An 18,773-nucleotide genomic window follows, 5' to 3' on the forward strand; every position below is an offset into this window, starting at 1 on the left:
ATGAATTTTTGTAAATTTTTTGAGATTTTTTTTGCATACTGTAACGTACGATATGCAAGGCATATCATACTGACTCTCCCTAGTAACAGCGAGGCTTCTTTATCAAGAAGGCATCGACAGGTGGAGAACAAGCTAATATAAGGTCCAGCGAGCCTCAAATCGCGGCACTCAGGGGGCACTCGGGCAGTCAACCAGTCAGAGAGTCAAGGAGTCGAGCAGTCGGGCATTCGCAGATTTGGGAGTTAGGGGTACACGAGGAGCCTTAGAGACCAAGCACACGCGCTACTTTGCCTTTAATTTCGGTGATTGAATAAAGATCTTGATATAATCAATTGTTGATCATTCTGGCGAAGCACCTCCTTACCAATATCTTCCCTACGTAACAATACTAAGCCAAGAAAATGATATAAAACTACAAAATACATTATAAATAATCATTAAAAATTTTTTAAAACTATTTTCCTTACACTATAAAAAGAATTTTTTCTAGAATTTCTTTAAAATTTTGAACGTTTTCAGAAATTTGAATTCACACCCAAAATATATAAAAAATAATTTTAATAATTTTTTTTATTAAAAAATACATTTTATAATTTTTTTTAGACTTTATTTTTTTAGAATTTATATAATTAGCTGAGGAAATAAAATAAAACTGCGTTTTGACCGATCATAAAAAACTATCATTACAAACATACTTTCAGTTACGAAGTTTAAAAGAAATTTTTTTTGTGGTAGTGACAATGCAGAAGAATGCCAGAAATTGCAGTTTTTATTATTGTTGGACATATTCCATCACTTTAAAAAATCCTAAAAATTCATGGCGATAGAAATAAGATGTGCTTAAAAAATAAAAAAGTATTTTGGTTGTATCACTCAAAGAAGGGTTTTTTAAGTTTTTTTTTTTTTTATTTCGATCGTCTCTAAAAATTTTCATTGAGTGTCAAAAATTTGCAAAAAATTTCAACATTTTTAAAAATTTTAAAGCGCATTTATGTAATTTTTTGAGATTATTTGGAATACTTCAAAGTGAGAAAATGAAATAAAATTGACAAATACGTTTCAACTGACACACTTACCAGGAGTGGTCTTCATACTGAAATTGAGCATAAGAACATCTTTTTATAGTATTTTTTTAATTCAAAAAGTTTGAATGAAAAAATTGTTTGAGGCATTTTTACTTCTCTTACCCGGCTAAACCCTTTAGACGTTATATTTCAATGTGGACGTTTAACCAACGGCATGTAAGCTTTTTGTCAAGTGCTTTATTTTTATTTTTTAGTGTCTTATCCTTACAACTTTCTAAAGTAAAATTCTGATGAAAATAGTAAAAAGAGTAGAGAAATTCGTTGGCATACAAAAAAAGCTGAACAAAAAATGTAATTACTTCCAATTGGCTTATCTTAAGTATTTTATTTGTATTTTACACTTTAATTAATATTAAGGATGAGTTTTAAGGTTACATGTGCTCTTTTAAAACATTGCAAAAAAATTCTTGCTCATCAAATGCAAGTCTCGTGTCGAAAACGTATTAGGCACAAACATAAAGCCTCTCATACAGGAGGTAAGCTATTATGATAATTACGATGACCTGCTCTCCCACTTGATTGATGGAGAATCTCGTGGGACTCCGTAATTTGCCGGAATTGCTCTGATGCAGGTATATTATACCTGTGTTAGACCTTTAGTTCACTAGCTCGAGTTTTTTCGAGCTGCTGTAACGACATGGTACCTAATAGCCTTGCAATTATTGAAGGATGCTAGTTGAATGGTATAAGAGTGTATTAATAAACATGGATGAGTAACTATAAGAGCAGTGCAATCATTAATTTATGCATTACATATCGAAATTGGGTTGATTGTTATTATATACATATATATATATATATATATATATATATATATATATATATATATATATATATATATATATATCTGAAATGGTGATAAGCAATGGAGAGTACTGAGTGTTTCATCATAAACGTAGTGCTTTGCCCCTTCAAAAATTAGTTTTTTATTTCATGAGGGATATAAATTAAGAGGAGAAATGAGCAATGCGATTCTGGGTTGATTGTATTATAAACTAATTAGATTTAATCGTCTGGCGTTGTATTAAAACTGTCTAAATATATATTTTATGAATCCTCTCTAATTGCAAGTGACATCAACGAAAAAACTGTCAGGTTTTCGAAGTATTTCATTTCACCTCAGTAAACGGTGCACGATGTCGAAACAGGCGCCACTTTGCAGTCCCTGGAGTTCGAGTAAAAGTAAAAGGATCTCATCAGGTGAGACGTGACGGGAAGATTATTGTGCTCGTCTCGCGTGAAAGCCCGCAATTTATTGCTCGTGTCTTTTTCGCTTTTGCGTGATTTCGATTCTGGATGCTGCTGGATTTTTTTTGCAAAAGACACACTGACCAATTTAGCTCGATATTTCTCTATCTTTGAAGAAAACTAGGTCCCTGCGGTATATCCACTGTTTTTTCGGGGAAAACTATTTTAAGTCGCACGGACGGAATTAACGCGTGCACTCGTCGCCTATGTGATGTACCTAGACTCAAAGCTTAGAATATTAGGTGCACGTTGTGCTATTGTATAATTATAACATCGATGTAAATTTCTAGAAAAAATTCGAGTAATGATTCATACATGATCCAAATGATTGACCAGAGAAAAGTAATAATTTAAATTATTAGCATCTCGCGTTGAGTATCATTTTTCATGAATCACAATGAGCTAATCCACTTTAAAAATTAAAAATTTACTTACTAAGAGATCCTCCCGAGTCTACTTTAGCATTTGACATAACACTCAAAGCCCCCTGGTTATTTTCTCATCCTCCATATTTTTGCACAGCCCCATTTTTCTACCTCAATAATGCGCTCCCACAGCACACGTACACACAAGCCCGCCCACAAGAAGTGGGCATGTTGGTATAAGCTTTCAGCCACCGCTAAATTCTCATTAATCCTTTTATCTCATAAGCTGATCAAACGCGACTTTCTTCGAATTAATACTTGAAGCTCTCGCGGCTGAATCGACCGCGATTACGTATGATAAATATTCATAAATCCGTCGCTCATTCGATTTGAAAGATAATATGCAAGCTCGTACAGCTGGATGTAACAGTATTAGCGGCATTAGCATTTTTCCTAGTTCCTATTACCATTTAAATTGGCAATGGACTCGGGAAGATCCACCGCGGAATCTTGTTTAAACGAAATTTATGCAATCACGGATGGAAAAAGTGTACTCTCCAAAGAAGCACCGTCCATCAGTTCACAGTTTCGTAGATGGAAAGAAAAAAAAAGAATTCAAGCTTCGTTGACCCAACACTAGGTCGTGCATCTGTGCGCGCAAAACTCGCAGACCGCGTACCGCTACGCGTAGATGAGATGCGGTCTCGCGCATTCCACGTTTGTTTTTTAAACCCCGATCGAGCACCCATGTTATACACGAGAGGTTTAAGTTATACCTCGGACGTTTTTCTCGCTAAATATTATTCATCGCCCGTGAAACCACAGTGCAAAGTTTCTCGGTGCGAGCGATTACAATCGGAGAAACCATTTGGAAATTAGCACCACGAGCCGGTGATACGGAGCAACCGATCCGGGCAAAAGAGACACAATAATTGGCGCCGTTTGATAAATCTATAGTCCCGCAGGCCCCGTGCGCGTAATATCTCACTACGCGGTTGATTACAAAACCGGTGTACACACAGCACACGTACAACGGAGGCTGTTGAACCAAGAATCATAATTTTCGCTTCAGATAAGATCGATGATTATAAACAATGTACACGTGCGAGTGTATCGATTGTGTTCACGCCCACGCGATCTCGAAGTATAGTTGTACGAAAAAAAAAAAAAAAAAGATTCTCATACCCCTTGGGTTACACTTAAACAAAGTCGAGGGGAGGGATGAGACCTTTCACTGGAAGAAGAATAGCGATAATGAGGCGTGCAGATGACTCGTATTGTTCTCTACCATCTGCGTGGCGGGCACCACCACGGGAAGTGCATGGGAGCGCGGATATGTACGCGCTTCTCTCTCTCGAGTGGCTACTGTCACGTGCATATGAACACGAGCTTTATGATTATGCCACTTGAGCGGTCGTGTACGTGTGTGCGGTACTACTCGCAAGATTTGACGGATGAGCCTTGTTTTTGCGTTGTCTCGATTGGGGCGTGAATGCATGGGCGCGAGTGTAGCCTCTCGCTGTCTTGTTTGGAGTCCCAGAGTGAGAGACGTTTGTTTGAATGAGCGTTTTGAGAGTACATAGATCGAGAAAGTCCAACGATTGTTTTAAGAAAACTGAACTTCATCTCGTCCCGTTAGTAATTTTGAGTGATCTTGAAAGTTAAGGGTAGCATCAGCCCTTAAATTTTGGCTTTTAAAAATAGGAGGTATTGATAAAGCCTCTGATTATGTTACAAATTTCACTAAGGTATTCAAAATTAATTCGATAATTGGTACCAAAAACTGAAACTTTCATCATTAGTATTTACGTGTTATTAAGTACTGCATACAAGTACCACTTTTTGTTTCATAAACTTCACTTTGTAAGAAAAAAGTATTTTGATTAAAATGCAATAATAAATAATATTTTTATCCCTACCGAATCGATCAATTGGAATAGTTTTACCTTAACTTCGCTCAAAGTGGTAAATTTTGTTTTTGTTAACAACCCACTACGTGCTGCATCCGTAACGTTACCCTCCCATCTTCGTTAAAACGACCACAGTAACCCCAACGATGAAGAACAATTTTAACAGATCGCGTGTCATAAATAAACTTTTATGTAAACTGTTCACGTTATGGACCGCGTGGAGATTACGAGGTTCCCAACACCGTAGGTGACGATTAAAAATAAACCGCAATGCTCACATTTGCTGCACGCGACGGATGATTTTTTCCGAAACGTCGGTCCCGAAGCGTATAATAAGTGTGTGTCTTTTTTTGGGTCGGAAGGTGCCGTAAATATCAACCGCTGAGGAGACACTATATATTACTCGTGTAATAGACACAAAAAGTGCGGAGCGAGGGAGCGAAGGAATAGAAGAGCGCGTGGATGGTGTGTATGAACTGTGCGAGCGCGACACCGTTTTTGCCTACTGTACTTAGAGGCCGGAAGGAGACGAGACGAGATATCGTCGTAAATGCAGGGAGACGGTGAAATTGCGCGATATGTGGGTGCTGAGCCACACCGAGGAAACGCGCGCGAGGCTTTTCCTTTTTTTTAGGGAACTCTATACATTATGTTGCTTGTATCTCACGAAAATCGAGTTTATCGGGGTTTTTTCGATATCCATTCCGATCGCAGATTTATCATACCGATTGGCAGTGGAATTGCTTCGAGTCGGACTATGATACGCAAGATTGAACGATTCACACTTGCTTTTCATAAAATACACAAGAGAAAAAAGTCTATGAAAGCACGGCTAATCGATAATCAGTCGTCGTCGCTGACGTCTCACCTGCGAAATTCGAGGTAAAATTTACTGGTTCACATTCCAAATGATTTCCTCCGAGTGTGTGATTAATCGGAACTTCTCAGTCATCGAAGAACTTTCACAATAAACGGTGGCTCGATTGGTGCAGTGTTACGTGCGTGCCCGAGAAATAGATTCTCACGAGGAAAAAAAACCGTCGAAAGAAAGTACGGGTTTTTGCGCAACTGTTTTCGTCAGCTCAAAGTGTTCCCTAAACATGTAGGATCGAAGCATTTGGTAACATAGTATGGTTTGTAATTGTTAATGGGAGATTTTTTTCTTAGTAAAAATTTACTGAAAATCACTGCATTGCACAGATTTTGCGTATTTGATGAAATTACCAAGCTAACGAATGAAAGTGCAGGCAGGAAAGAGAGAGAAAGAGAGATCGAGTAGAATAAATAAAAAATAGAAGGCAGAAAAAGATTGACAGAAAGGGACAGGAAGAACGAGAGAGAAAACAAGAGAGTAAGAGAGAGAGAGAGAGTCTCTATGGGAGCAAGAAACGGAGTCAAGTGAAAAAAAAAAAAAAAAAAAAGAAGCATCAGTAAAGAAGAGGAAGAAGAAGCAGTCGTCGCAACTCTCTTAAAATAATGTAATGTTATTTTTACACCGGATTTTCGAGGAGCCAAAACTGTCTCTCGGACGCTGCAAATTTTTATTGCTCCTAACTCGAATATTTCTCCTTCTCCGATGTTTACGCACACATATAAATTGTTCTTATCCGATAACAAGATGGAGAATAGCCCTGATAATTGAATGATGAAGAATTGCACTTATGCACGTATTAATTAATCAAAACTATTATTAGTTTATATCTATAATGAAATTGCACTTTGATACATAGAAAAAATTTAGAGCACCAGTCTGATCAACAAGTGTAAGTTGGGGTTGAATTTGTAATGAGATGTAAACTCCACGAAAACTTGCATGTTTTTATTTTAACTTAGCTTTTTCAGTATAACAAAATAACCATAACAATTGTAATGAATTATAACTAACAAGAAATATTTTTTAACTGCAAATAAAATGATTATTTGCAAAAAAATAAACAAATCACTTGCTACTTTTGTAGCTTGTAAATGAAAATAATTTTCTTAATAAATATATCTCTAATTTCTATCTCAAACCTTATCGATTACAAATTATAATAGTAAAAGAAGTAAGGCTTGTTACTGCACATAACAAATTTGACGGAACCACGCTTTTTCTAATTGCTACTGAACATATAAAATATATGATCATACTTTTAAAATTGGGGATTCAAATGTTACGGATGATGTAGGTATTAATTATTTACAATTCAAATTGTCACCAATGTACAGTTTAGTGGGTGATTTTTGCAACTTCATTAAGGCTTTTAAAATAATACGAAATAATTTGTATAAATTTAATTATTTGAACCCTTTTATGGTAGTAAAATATTTAATTGAGTTAAAATGTAACGAAAACAAACAAATTTTTTTAAATTTATTTATGTATTTATCCCATAATATGAATGTAGAATCATGTATTGTACAATTAATGTCAAGTGCCCATTAGTATATAAATTACTTATTAAAAAATATAAAGACATGTCGGCCAGAAGGCCCTGTATGTGTCTGTATTCTGGAGTGCTGTACTTGAATCTATGAATAAAAAAATAAATAAAAATGATGGAAAAATTTTAATAAACATAAAAAATATTAGAAAAGTATTTTTTTAGTATAGAGCTACTATTACAAATTATAAATAATAATGCAAATGATACGTTCACATACACAACTAAATAATTATACGTTATAACTAAATCATGGCTTATCAGTATTATGTAAGATAATGAGGGACAAATTATTTAATAGTAGGATAATAGGATAAGGAAAAAAAAGGACAAAAGTGGGATTATATTGTTTCTGGGTATTGCTTGTGCACCAGTTAACCTTTCGTGAAATTTACTATACTCATTAACTAGACATTTAAAATTACAAGCGTGGGTAATTGTAAGTGGTTTCATTTCAAGTTGTACATCACCATACCTGATATTAAAAATAATTTAAAAAATAATCATTTACCAAGATTTTAATAATATCAAGACATTTTGATTATCAAATATCTATGCTAGGATACTTGGTGTAATAAACTTATTATATCACTTGATAAAACTTAGTGGTAATAAACACAAATTTTAAATACTTTCTACTCTAGTTCAAGTGTAATTACTTTAATTAAACATCTTTATACGATAATATTTACACGCAATTTGCGCATTAGGAACAGATAAAAATGGACATTACAAAAAATTTGGTTCATCACGTTTATTTGTATCCTTACGCTATGGCAGTGTAATAATCTCACTTTGATGTAAAAAAAGCTTTAAAATTTTTGTAAAAGCTATTTCAGCCGTGTAAAATGCATGTATAAACAGAAAGGAGAAAAAAAAAAAAAAAAAAAAAGAAAACCAACAGAAGAGTAAAAACAAGCCGAGAAAGACTGAAAATACTCTTTACTCTGTAGGTGTGATTTTAATGCAATTACATCCACATGTGCGGCCTTGGCGCTGCGTGCCATTCACGCGAGGATAAGAAATTGGAAAAGACGCGAAGAAAAAGCTCCTGTGTGCCAGAAGAGAGCTTCATTCATGGAAACGTTTTACGTGTACGCTTCGCTTATTATCACGTGCGATCTTTTCTCCGTGGACTATACACGAGGCCTTTGAACAAGTATCTAGAAAATCGAAATTACAGCTACGAGCACAAGCCTGCTGTTCTCGAAGGTCATTTTTACATTAGAAACATTCATAAAACACTTTTGATGCAATATATATGGTACAAATAACAAAAATAGTTACGTTTAAGAAGTATGTCTCGGAGTATCAACGTTGCGCGAAGCGATAAAAAAATTTGGAGTCAAAGCCGCAAAACGGCTTCTATGATACTCCACACATTGCACGTCAATTTCTCTCGCGTAAAATATTCCCTGCGTTATACACACAAGCTCAAAATGAAGACACTTAAATCTGCATTAAGACTTGCACTCGCGCGCATCTTTGCACGTATACAGCACGCAAAGAATAAGGATGAGCCTTGAATGCATCGTCTCTCGTACCATCAGCCATTCATTGATTCTCTCTTTTTCTCTGAATGTATATACACACGCGCGTGCTACTTTGCCATGTGAATCTTGGAATGATTTACGAGCTCGACCAGACAAACGGACGGATGCCACTATATGAGGCAAGTCACCCTGCACCGGTCGATCTCTTATATGGAAGTAGGCGTGAGACGCGTTGCCTTTTTTTTCTTTTTTTTTCTTCGAGCAAACTTTTCGATGACGCATTGTGACGATGTCCATTGTTGTGGTGAATTTTCACCTCCAACTCGTTCGGTTTCAGAGTTTTTTAATTTGAGCTTATGATTGGTGTCATAATATTATTTCGTGTTAAAAATTTGAAAAGTGTAATGGTTTCATAAAACAATTCACCCTGTAATTTTCTGTTTGAAAACGAATAAATGTAACGATGTACCATTGGATGCGAAAATGTTTTCTGGAATTCAACAATTGAAAAACCATGTACTCGAGCCTTCGACAAGACATTTTTCTAAAGCCGCACATCTGCTATTCTTCGGGGAAAAAAAATTACTCATCCGTCGAGTCATTACACGTTGGGCTGACTATTACCTCAAATTGCTCAAGCTCTTATGACAGGTAAGTTTAAACTGCACTTCTAAACTCGCTTTACCGCTTGCACTTCTCTTTAGTCGCAAGCATTTATGGTTGTAGGTAAAGGCATTCCTATACCTCAACCCTTGGATATACCTAGACGCGTGTCATATTTTTCAATTTTCAGCGTCACACTGTAGAACTTTGTCTCATAGTTGCGAACAGCACAGAACAATGTAATATTTAAAATCTCGGTGTGGATGTTGTATTTTTAGTATTTAGCAAAAAGATAGGTACGTTGTTACGTAAGATGACGTTATAGTTATTGAAAAATGAAAAAATAATAGTTTTCACGCCACAAAAATGAAAACGTTGCAAGAGTTTCTTTTGTTTTTGTTAGTTTTGTTTTGTAGTAAACTACTGATGATAGCTGGAGGGCCGTTCTACTCTCGATTTAGTCGTTTCTCTGAACTGGATATTTCTCGGATCTAGCCGAAGGGTCGAGGTGGAGGAAAAAAAAAAAAAAAAAAAAAAAACAAGAATCTCAGAAAATACAAGTGAAGCGTCAAGAGAACCCGGAAGTAGGCGCATTTCCAAGTCTATGAATAAGCTACCGTATACAAGGGGCCACTGCAATTAGGTGGAGATCAGTAATTACGGGTAGGGCAGACGAGCGAAACTCACGTCCCGTCGCTCCCTAGTTTACTTCTTTATTTTATCTTTTTTTGTTTACTAAATAACTTTTACGTTTCATTTTTACTTAGTTATTGTTGGATTTTTTTAAAATAATTAATTTTTACTCAACCATTGTTAGATAGTAACGTGTGAAATTTTTTTTCATACAATAGATTATTGATTACTTGAATTAAAAAGTATCTTTCCTCTTAGTTTTATTAAAAAAATTATTTTCAAACTCATTTATTATTCTACTGAATAAGGTTTATTTGTTTTTATATTTTTTATTATTCTCCATTTTTTTATCATTAAATAATTTTCTATACAAAATAAATTTTTAACTGTAAAATTTCAATTTTTGAAGATTCGTGACAAAATATAATGGAGCAAAGTATCTTTTTACATTAAAAAAATGGTGTAACATAATTTTCAAGTCAAATGGTGTAAAAAAATCGTAATGAACGATTCATCAGAAACTTCATTGAATTTGAGACGCCGAGAAACGTAATATCGTTTCATCTGACATTTCTATTTAGGCGTTTTCAACACAATCGAATTCCCCAGAGGCACATCAACTCTTGTATGGTACACTAAATATACGCACACACAGAGTCTCGAATCTCGCCACCCTTCCATCTTTGGTCTCGTACCTACCGTTTCCGGTGCAAGACGTTTATAATAATACACACGAAACACGAGAAGCCAACGGTGTCTTGATTTTGCTGCGGACCTAAGATTATAATGGGCCTACCAACAAAAAAAGTGTGCCCCGTAATAATGTTACTTTTCAAACTTTTGTTCGAACGCATTAGAAACTACGCTTTTGACGAATATCAAATCTCACTTTGAGATCCACGAGGTTCTGTAGAAAAAAGTTGATTAAATTTTTTCTAAGTCACGTATAACTGAAAAAATACACTCAATGTTTTACTCGCAGTAATTACCAAGTTCTGATCGTTAGTGGGATTTATTTCTTTGACGAGCGATTAAATAAATTCTAGTCATTTGGCTGTCTTGAAAAAACCAACGAGCGAAACGAGGCGCGAGCTCATTAAAAATCCATAAAACAAACTTTCACGGGTAAACGAATGGGCACTACATCGAATGAAATTTCGTCAATCGATAACAACACCGTGTACCTTTGTAATTGAATCGTTACGACTCATTTCGAGAGATTTATCGCCAAATCTTTCAAGATAACGCAGACTTACCCTTTTATTCGACACGCGTAGGCTGAAAAGCTTGAGACAAGCGAGCCACAGCCAGTGGGTACATAAACAAGTTTTACGGGAAACGCGACGCGGATAAGAATCTCTCGGAGACGTGCACGACAGCATGATTTTATCGAGCCGTATTCGCGCAAAGTTACCAAGGCAAACTGCTCGTCTTGAGTATTTTCGCTGTTACTTGACTTTTTTGAATAATACGTTATACCAAGGCCTATAGATGAACCATGAAAGGTCAAGGATGTTTATTGGACAAGTGATTAGTTCTATCAGAACTATACTTTGTTACCTCTTGAAGAAGTAATTTTTTTACTGAAGTCAATGGTAATTCGCAAGGTAATGATCATCAATCAAAGATTTCGTTTTTTTTTTCAAACAGTCAAAAACTTTAACCTCGCATAAAACTTGAAATTCTCTGTCTTAGTTACTTTATTCAAATTTCGAAGTACGTAGAACTTGTAAACACATTGGAACATGGTATTTACAATAACGCAATAACTCAGAAAAAGAAATACATATTTGCCGTCAAATAATAAAAATTTATGCGACTGTGTTACGCGGTAATTATGAGCATAATAACCAATGGCAGAATGAAGGTTGTAGTAAATTTATCTCTACCTGACATAATTTACGTACAATAAATTTTGTTAAACGCCATAAATGTTAAGTAACGCGTTTCCATGAAAAATGGTAATTTTAAGATATTGGCGAAACGAAAGATCACTACTACATTCTTAGCTCTCCAAGAAAGATAACGTTAAAGAATGTTTTTTTTTTTTTTTGTTGCAAAATAATCAGTTTACTAGAGCACGTCATAAAAAATTATGTGATACAGTTGGGTTCTCCAACATCTTGCGGACGAAAAGATCTCGTAGCCCCGTTTCACAACTCATTCCTAACATCATCCTCCCGCCCGTGTATACATACACTTTTACGAACCTCTTGGCTTTTTATTTCAATTACCCCGCAGTTGTAAAGCAGCGTTAGGTGTCGAGCCAGCCCTTCCCCCCTCCGTTCTCCTTTCCTCCGCGCAAGGCAATTTACCACTTAAAAATTTTGGTACCCGCGCGAGAGTATGTTTGCGCGCTCAGTGGTTTCGGAATGCCCCGAACCGCTATACGTACCCGCAGCTCTTTCTCTCGTGCGCACCTTTCAAGTGGCTTTTCTCCTTCTCCCTCGTGGGGCCTTGCTCTACCGTGGGCAATTATCGAATACCGGCGCGCCAATAATTGCGGGAAAGGGAGAAAAACACAGCCACGCGGCCGACTCCACGGGGAATGACACGTTTAGCAACTTTATGTAAGACCCTTTGGAAATTAGTTGCGATGGTTTTTTTTCCTTCTTTTTTTCCAAAAAAATGAGTAACCTCCAACAAGTAAACGAATGGTAATCTTGGCTGTACGATGGATTACGAAAGCGTCACTTAGCTACCGGATAATTGCCCATAATGCGCGCACTTGATAAGCTCGCGTGGATGGCAATTTCTGTCCCGATCTTGTTTTAACAGTTGGCGTTAAAAATGTTAAGCTCCGCAGAGAATAATGTCAACCCTGAGCTCGTAACGACACCACAAGATTCTAGACATCGGACGTTTTGCTCCTACTCGGTCGTTTGGCGCACAACAGTGGACGGGCCTGGCTGGTAATTATAGAACTGTTGACAGCGCGATCGTGGCAGGTGACAAAATATACGGCATATTATTATGGGTGTAACGTACTATTGGAAAATTCGTTTTTATGAAAAAAAAGTAGAACACGACCACTGTTTTCGTTTTAATGTTTATCAACAAATCTGCGGAAAATTTATGATTTTTTTAATGATTCAGAATATTTGTGTCGTTGCTGATGCAAATGATAAATTTTTAATTGTAGTAGTGATCAGCAAAAAATTGCACTATGGACTTTGATTAGATTTCTTCTAGGTGTCATGGGCCTTCACGATTAAACTGTACTAATTCACCCATCATCTACAAGTTTTTTCCTAGGAGTGCGAAAATCTTTAAATTAGTCAAAATATTCATATTATTAACTATAAACTCATTTACCCGCGTAAGCTCTGTTAAATCAACAATCTTATAATATATGATAGTTTCTTTGTGACCCAATAACTCAGCACACCAATGTTTTTTCTCAGAGCTGGAAAACTCTAAGATTGTTAATCCTTCCCTTTTCTAATAAAACACAACTATACATTACGTTCTGGAAACTCAATCATCTATTCCAGGTTATAAGAGAAAACTGAGGGCCCTTGTTTTGAAATCCTCAAGTGTCGAGATTATTGGATCTGAAGAGATGACATGAAAACGAATCTATCTATTTATCGGTTTCCTAGCTTTTGAAGATATATAATATTATATTATCTATTGGATGATGTTATTGCACTCAATCGAAAGGGAGCACTTACTCATCTTGGTCGTGACGTTTCTTTTTTGCTATCAAAAAACAGCACAGCTGTAGATATGTGTCCAACAACTTTCCCTACCCCTATCGATAATCTTCAAAAAAAGTCACTTCGAATTATTTATTTTTCAAAACCACCTTCTTCACGATTTCAAGGTACCCATACATCACAGTAGCAATAATAATAGCGAACAGTTTAAGGCGATCAATGAGTATTCAAACACCTTCGTGATCACCATACGACGTGCTCTTTGGCTGCTCATTGCCATATTTAGAATTATTTATACAATCCCGCGAATACATGGCTCTCGAACGCACTTGGATTCACACGCATGATTCAGTTGTGGAAAGAGACGGTGGAGCTGCAATGGATGTGTTGCACAATGAGATTGTATCTGCACTTTTGCGTATATAGGTATATATATACACTGAGATCTTTGCTCGGCGGCTTGGCTTCATGCGGTACCCCTTTTCAGCGCCACTCTCACGCAATTTCGTTCTCTCTCTCATTTTTATTCTCGTGCACGTGTTCCACGTACACGTTGGTTGATACATGCACGTACAACAACACCCACAATGCGTCCGCCTATGAAGAAAGGCACGGGTTTTAAAAAACACTTTTCTCGGAGGTGACTGGGGCTGAAAGTAGAACACCCTGTGTTCTTTTCGCGTAGTGCCATTGTCACAGTTTCGACCGATCTCAGCCGATACATCTGGTTAATTCGAGCTTATGTAAATAATGCCCTTGCGAAATCATCAAATCAACGTGTATACCCTCAACACTACGCGTATTGTGGTTGATCTTAATTACGATAACGCGGTACTTACTTACCGATAGCAATACGCAAAAAAAAGGTACACTCAACGCATTACGAGTGACTGTATGGTCCCCGTGCATTGTACCGATACGAAGTCACGTTACGCAGCATTGCGCCATTGACTTGCTTGAAAAAAGGAAAACAAAGAACAAAGAACGATTTAGAATATATATATCTTTGCACGTATCGGTATGGAAACTGCGCCAAGAACTCGGCGGTGTAGCCCATTTTGGCACCATACATTACGTTTCCGGAGAAATGAATGAAAAAAAAGCCAAAAATAACTGGCATTGTCAAATTTTCACAGGGTAAAATGCGTTGATTCTTACATTTTGCATGAAAAAAAAAAAAAAAAAAAAAATTACGGGCAGTGATTCAACGCAATTGGAGCCCGATGACTTTAATATCTCATTTTTACCTCCATTGAAATCACGTGTAGTTCAGCGTTCACGTATATAGCTTCGAGAATGGGACGAGATCGTTATCGAGAAGTAGGCCCAAGAGAGAGATGCGCTCGGAACTCGTTCTTTCGTCTCTCGCGCGCTTATTTATCTCACGCGGCTGGCGCACACGCCCTGGTTAATGAAAAACTGATTAAAAACGTGTTTTGCCCTCGTACTCGCGGTGCGGTGATGCTACGTGGGTGGAGACCCCTTTTGATAAAGCCGAGCTTTGTTTTTTTGGGGTCCGTGCGAAAGATGCGAGTACATTTGCGGTGGAGCGCGAGTAAAGAGTATCGGAATGGAAGTTGTTTTGAAAAGATCGGCAAAGATCGTTTGGACTAAATTGCGCGAATAATATCGAAATATCTTTCAGATGTAAGTTATTTTTCACAAGTTGATAATACCTATATATCCAAGACCCAAAAGATCGGTAAGGATCGTTTAAGCTTCACTACGTTTTTTGGTCCTGTTAAACAGTGCTCGTTGATACACAGGGATTGTAACCGCAGCGAAGAATCATATAGGGCAACGAAAAAAAAAAAAAAAAAAAAAAAAAAAAGACGGACAAAAGCGACCGAATAGCGGGTTTACTGTAACGACCATATGTAGGAGCGAGGATGTATACATTGTGCACACTGTATACATCTCTAATGGATATATAGACACACGGGATAAGAAAAAAAAGACCACATCTCCGTGAAACATACAGCCTCCCTTCCACACGTACCCCCTTTTGTGTATATAAGTGCATCAAGTACACTGTAGCCACCTTCCCTCATCGGTCTCGTGCACGTATATGTATATATATTGTGGTGGTACCCTACCGACAGGGCCGTTCTTCCGAGATTACTCTTAACTTCGTGCGCGCGCGCGCGCCGTCTCTAAATATAAAGCCAAAGAGAAGAGTAGAAAAAGGAAGAGGAGGAGGAGTCGGGTGGTGGCAGGCGTCGTGGTATGCCAGGGGGGGCTCCCGCGTACATGGTATATTTATATATATATTTTGTATACAGTATACACATATATGCATACTTGCACGCGCTCCTTTCGACGACGTCCTCCTCCTCATCTTTCTATTTTCTCTTTTATTTTTATTTAGTTCTTTTTTTTGTTTTTTGTTATTTTTTTTTGCGTTTCCTCCACACAAGACGCTTCGCGTCTCGCCTCGGAAAGCGCCGAGAGAATCCATCGGCTAATCCCGAATGGAACGGGGATGCGGAGAGAGAGAGAAAGAAGGTTGATTATTTCCCCAATTTCGTGCGTATATGAAGGAAGACCACCCAATCGCGCCCTGGCCATATTATAATACGCATAAATCAAGTAGCCCGAACTCTTGCTTTCTGTATGTGCCGATTTGCATTTTTTTTTTTTTTTTTTTTTTTTTTGAAGAGGAGACCACTCGCGGCTATACGCGTGGTGATGGGTTACCACGCGCGCGTGCGTGGTCTGCTTCTTTCCATTCAACGATGTACGAGATATAAAAGGGGACCTTTTTTTTCTTCTGTCAAACGTTTTCGGCTCGTTCTTTTAATTGCCTCGTTTGTAATGTGCGCGATTTTACAAATCTCAATGATGCGGGGGTCCATTCAATCTTACGTCAGAGGGGACTTAGTCATTTGGGATTTCAAATTAACGATTCCCTAGTGACTTTATAATTAATGTAATTATGATTGTGAAACCGTGTGAAATAAAAATTGCAGGAAATGTTATTTTTCGTACTATATTTTGTAAAATGATGCGAGGGGCCAACATAATAAATTATTTTTCATCACAGTGGCAATTAGAAAAGATAAAATCATTGTCAACCGTTCAATTGGGGGTTTGCTTTGTTAATATAGTTGAGCGTATCTGGTGGCTACACACAAACTTTTTCGTTTAACAGGAATAAATCATTTTTGGCACACACAAGAGTAAACACGTTTATTCACTCACGATGTACTTAAATTTTAAAACCAAAACGATTCTATAAATTAATTTATCCTACGAGACTCTAGATACAATTTACGTTGATGTTAATTTATGTAAGCTCATAAACGATTTCAGCGACGTCCTTCGATTTAAGATTGATTTCGTCAACAAGATGCAAATGATTTCATGGACTAATTCAACTCCCATAATAATCACCATCAAATGTATTATGCATTTGACCTGTATACTACTTATTGATGCAAACCTACATCGTTTTATAACCAGAAAAAGTTTTACCATTCGAATTTTTAAATTAAAAGCAATAAAATGATTAGTGGTAAAAAAACATCCCAATAATCAACCCAAAAACCTATATTTACTCATCGAATTTTTGAGACATCAGAGAAACATCTGCAAAAGACACTATCATTGCGCACCAGCCTGCGTCCAGTCGTAAATACACACGCAGGCCCAAGGAATCCCTCTCTATAAATACGCAGCACCGGTTTTCCCTGCCTCGATCTTGCGTTTCACACGCTCGAAAATCGCGTGAATGAACAACACCCCCTCGCACCCCCTGTGGGACACCGGAGAAACCCTATCAACACCCAAATACCTTGTTTGAGCTGTTGTTGTTGCTGCAGATGCTGGTGCCTAAAGCCACGCAGAGCAAACGCCCGTTTTGGTGTCCAGGACACGGTAATGAGCAGCAACAGCGGCAGGATCCAATAGCACTTGCGTCGAGCCATGGCTGATCTTCATTCACAGCTGAACCAAGTGACCGTCGACTCGAAAACAACCGCGAAAGAACATCGTCCACTGGCACTGGCACTACCTATGCATGAACACGTATACCAACGCACCCACGAACACTTCAATTTTTTACCGATTTTTAATACATCACAAGCCCCACCCAACGAGCTTTCCGTATCCCTCCAAAGCCCCGGAGCTGCTGTCAAAGCGTCGAGAGCACGTGCGTCGAACCGTTCCCGCGCGCGCGCTCGCCGATTTTTACTTTCCGAGAGCCACAGCCGGTCCACATCCTGCCATTCTTTTTTTTTTTTTTTTTCCTTTCTTCTTAAGCACCGGGAAAAGGAAAAAGGAGAAAACGGGGGTACTACCGGATGGTCAACAACTGCGTTTTCCGGCCCGGCTTTTTCGTTCGATTCGAGCGTATCGCTTAAATTACTATATGCTACACATTTGTGCGAAAATTCACGGTCGTTCGGTAAAGAGAGCGCGCTGCTCGCCCCCCCGGTCTTCGAGCAACGATCCTGACTCCGATTTGCCGATTTTCGAGGTGGACGTCGTCTGGACAGATCGAGGGTGACTGCGCGGAAAAATGAGGCAAAAAAGGCAGAGCTTGTAGCGCACGAGGTCGCGGGGAGAGATGGGAGGCGAGCACCGGACGAGTGCGCGAGTCAAGCGCTCTTAGCGTACTGAGGCTGGTCCGGCCGTCTCGGGGAAGAGAAAGAGAGGAACAGCGGAGATGCCTATAGGTATATCCCTCGGCTGCTGGTACACTTATAAAAGCCGGTACCCTTCTTTCTCTCTCTCTCTTTCGTCCCAAGAGCTCTCTCATGGGATGCTGGCACGCGGCTCTACGTGCCCCTCCTGCGCCAGCCCTTGCATCGGTGTAGGTGTCCAGGTGAGTTTGTGTGAGTAACCGGCTCATCACGGCTCATGGTGAGGCGTGTGAAATTTTTCCATGTACCTGCACATCTCCCTGTACGACGTGCGTTGGAGCTTTTTGGTTTATAGGATGTGGGTAGAACGAGGACACCCCGTGGCAGTTTGGGGGGTGCGTGCCAAGTTTAATATGGTGATAATGACTCTGGACTTATCTGGAAACAACACGTGTGGCTATCGGGGTAGGTTTTGATAAGACGTTGAGTCGGTTTGATTACCTAGTGGTAAAAATTACTCTGAAAATTGTTGAATGAACAATACATGTGGCTATCGGGGTAGGTTTTAATAAGACGTTGAGCCGGTTTGATTACCTAGTGGTAAAAATTACTGAGACAGGGTTTGGTGATTGAATCATCAATCTGTGTCTCAGGAAAAGGTCAACTCAAACGTGAATTTATAGGAGTATGATAGTCATGGGTTTTGGGATACTTAGAACTTTTCGTTGAGATTGAAAAATTTTTTCTGTACAGTGTGTAGATTATCGTACA

The 18,773-nt window shown here is 38.1% G+C and overlaps 1 protein-coding gene across 1 annotated transcript in view; it reads right to left on the reverse strand.

The window, feature by feature from the left end:
• Positions 1-17,408, reverse strand: part of wb (wing blister) — a 153,954-nt gene extending 136,546 nt beyond the window's left edge. Inside the window, exon 1 of the mRNA XM_089593899.1 lies at positions 17,213-17,408. Coding sequence (XP_089450025.1) covers positions 17,213-17,345 — 133 coding nt within the window. The 5' untranslated portion in view covers positions 17,346-17,408. The remainder of the gene's footprint in view (positions 1-17,212) is intronic.
• Positions 17,409-18,773: the final 1,365 nt, after the last annotated feature.

Source organism: Copidosoma floridanum, unplaced genomic scaffold, assembly GCF_036245765.1.
Source record: "Copidosoma floridanum isolate Cflo_tuat_1 unplaced genomic scaffold, Cflo_Japanese_pri ptg000001l, whole genome shotgun sequence".
Taxonomy (NCBI): domain Eukaryota; kingdom Metazoa; phylum Arthropoda; class Insecta; order Hymenoptera; family Encyrtidae; genus Copidosoma; species Copidosoma floridanum.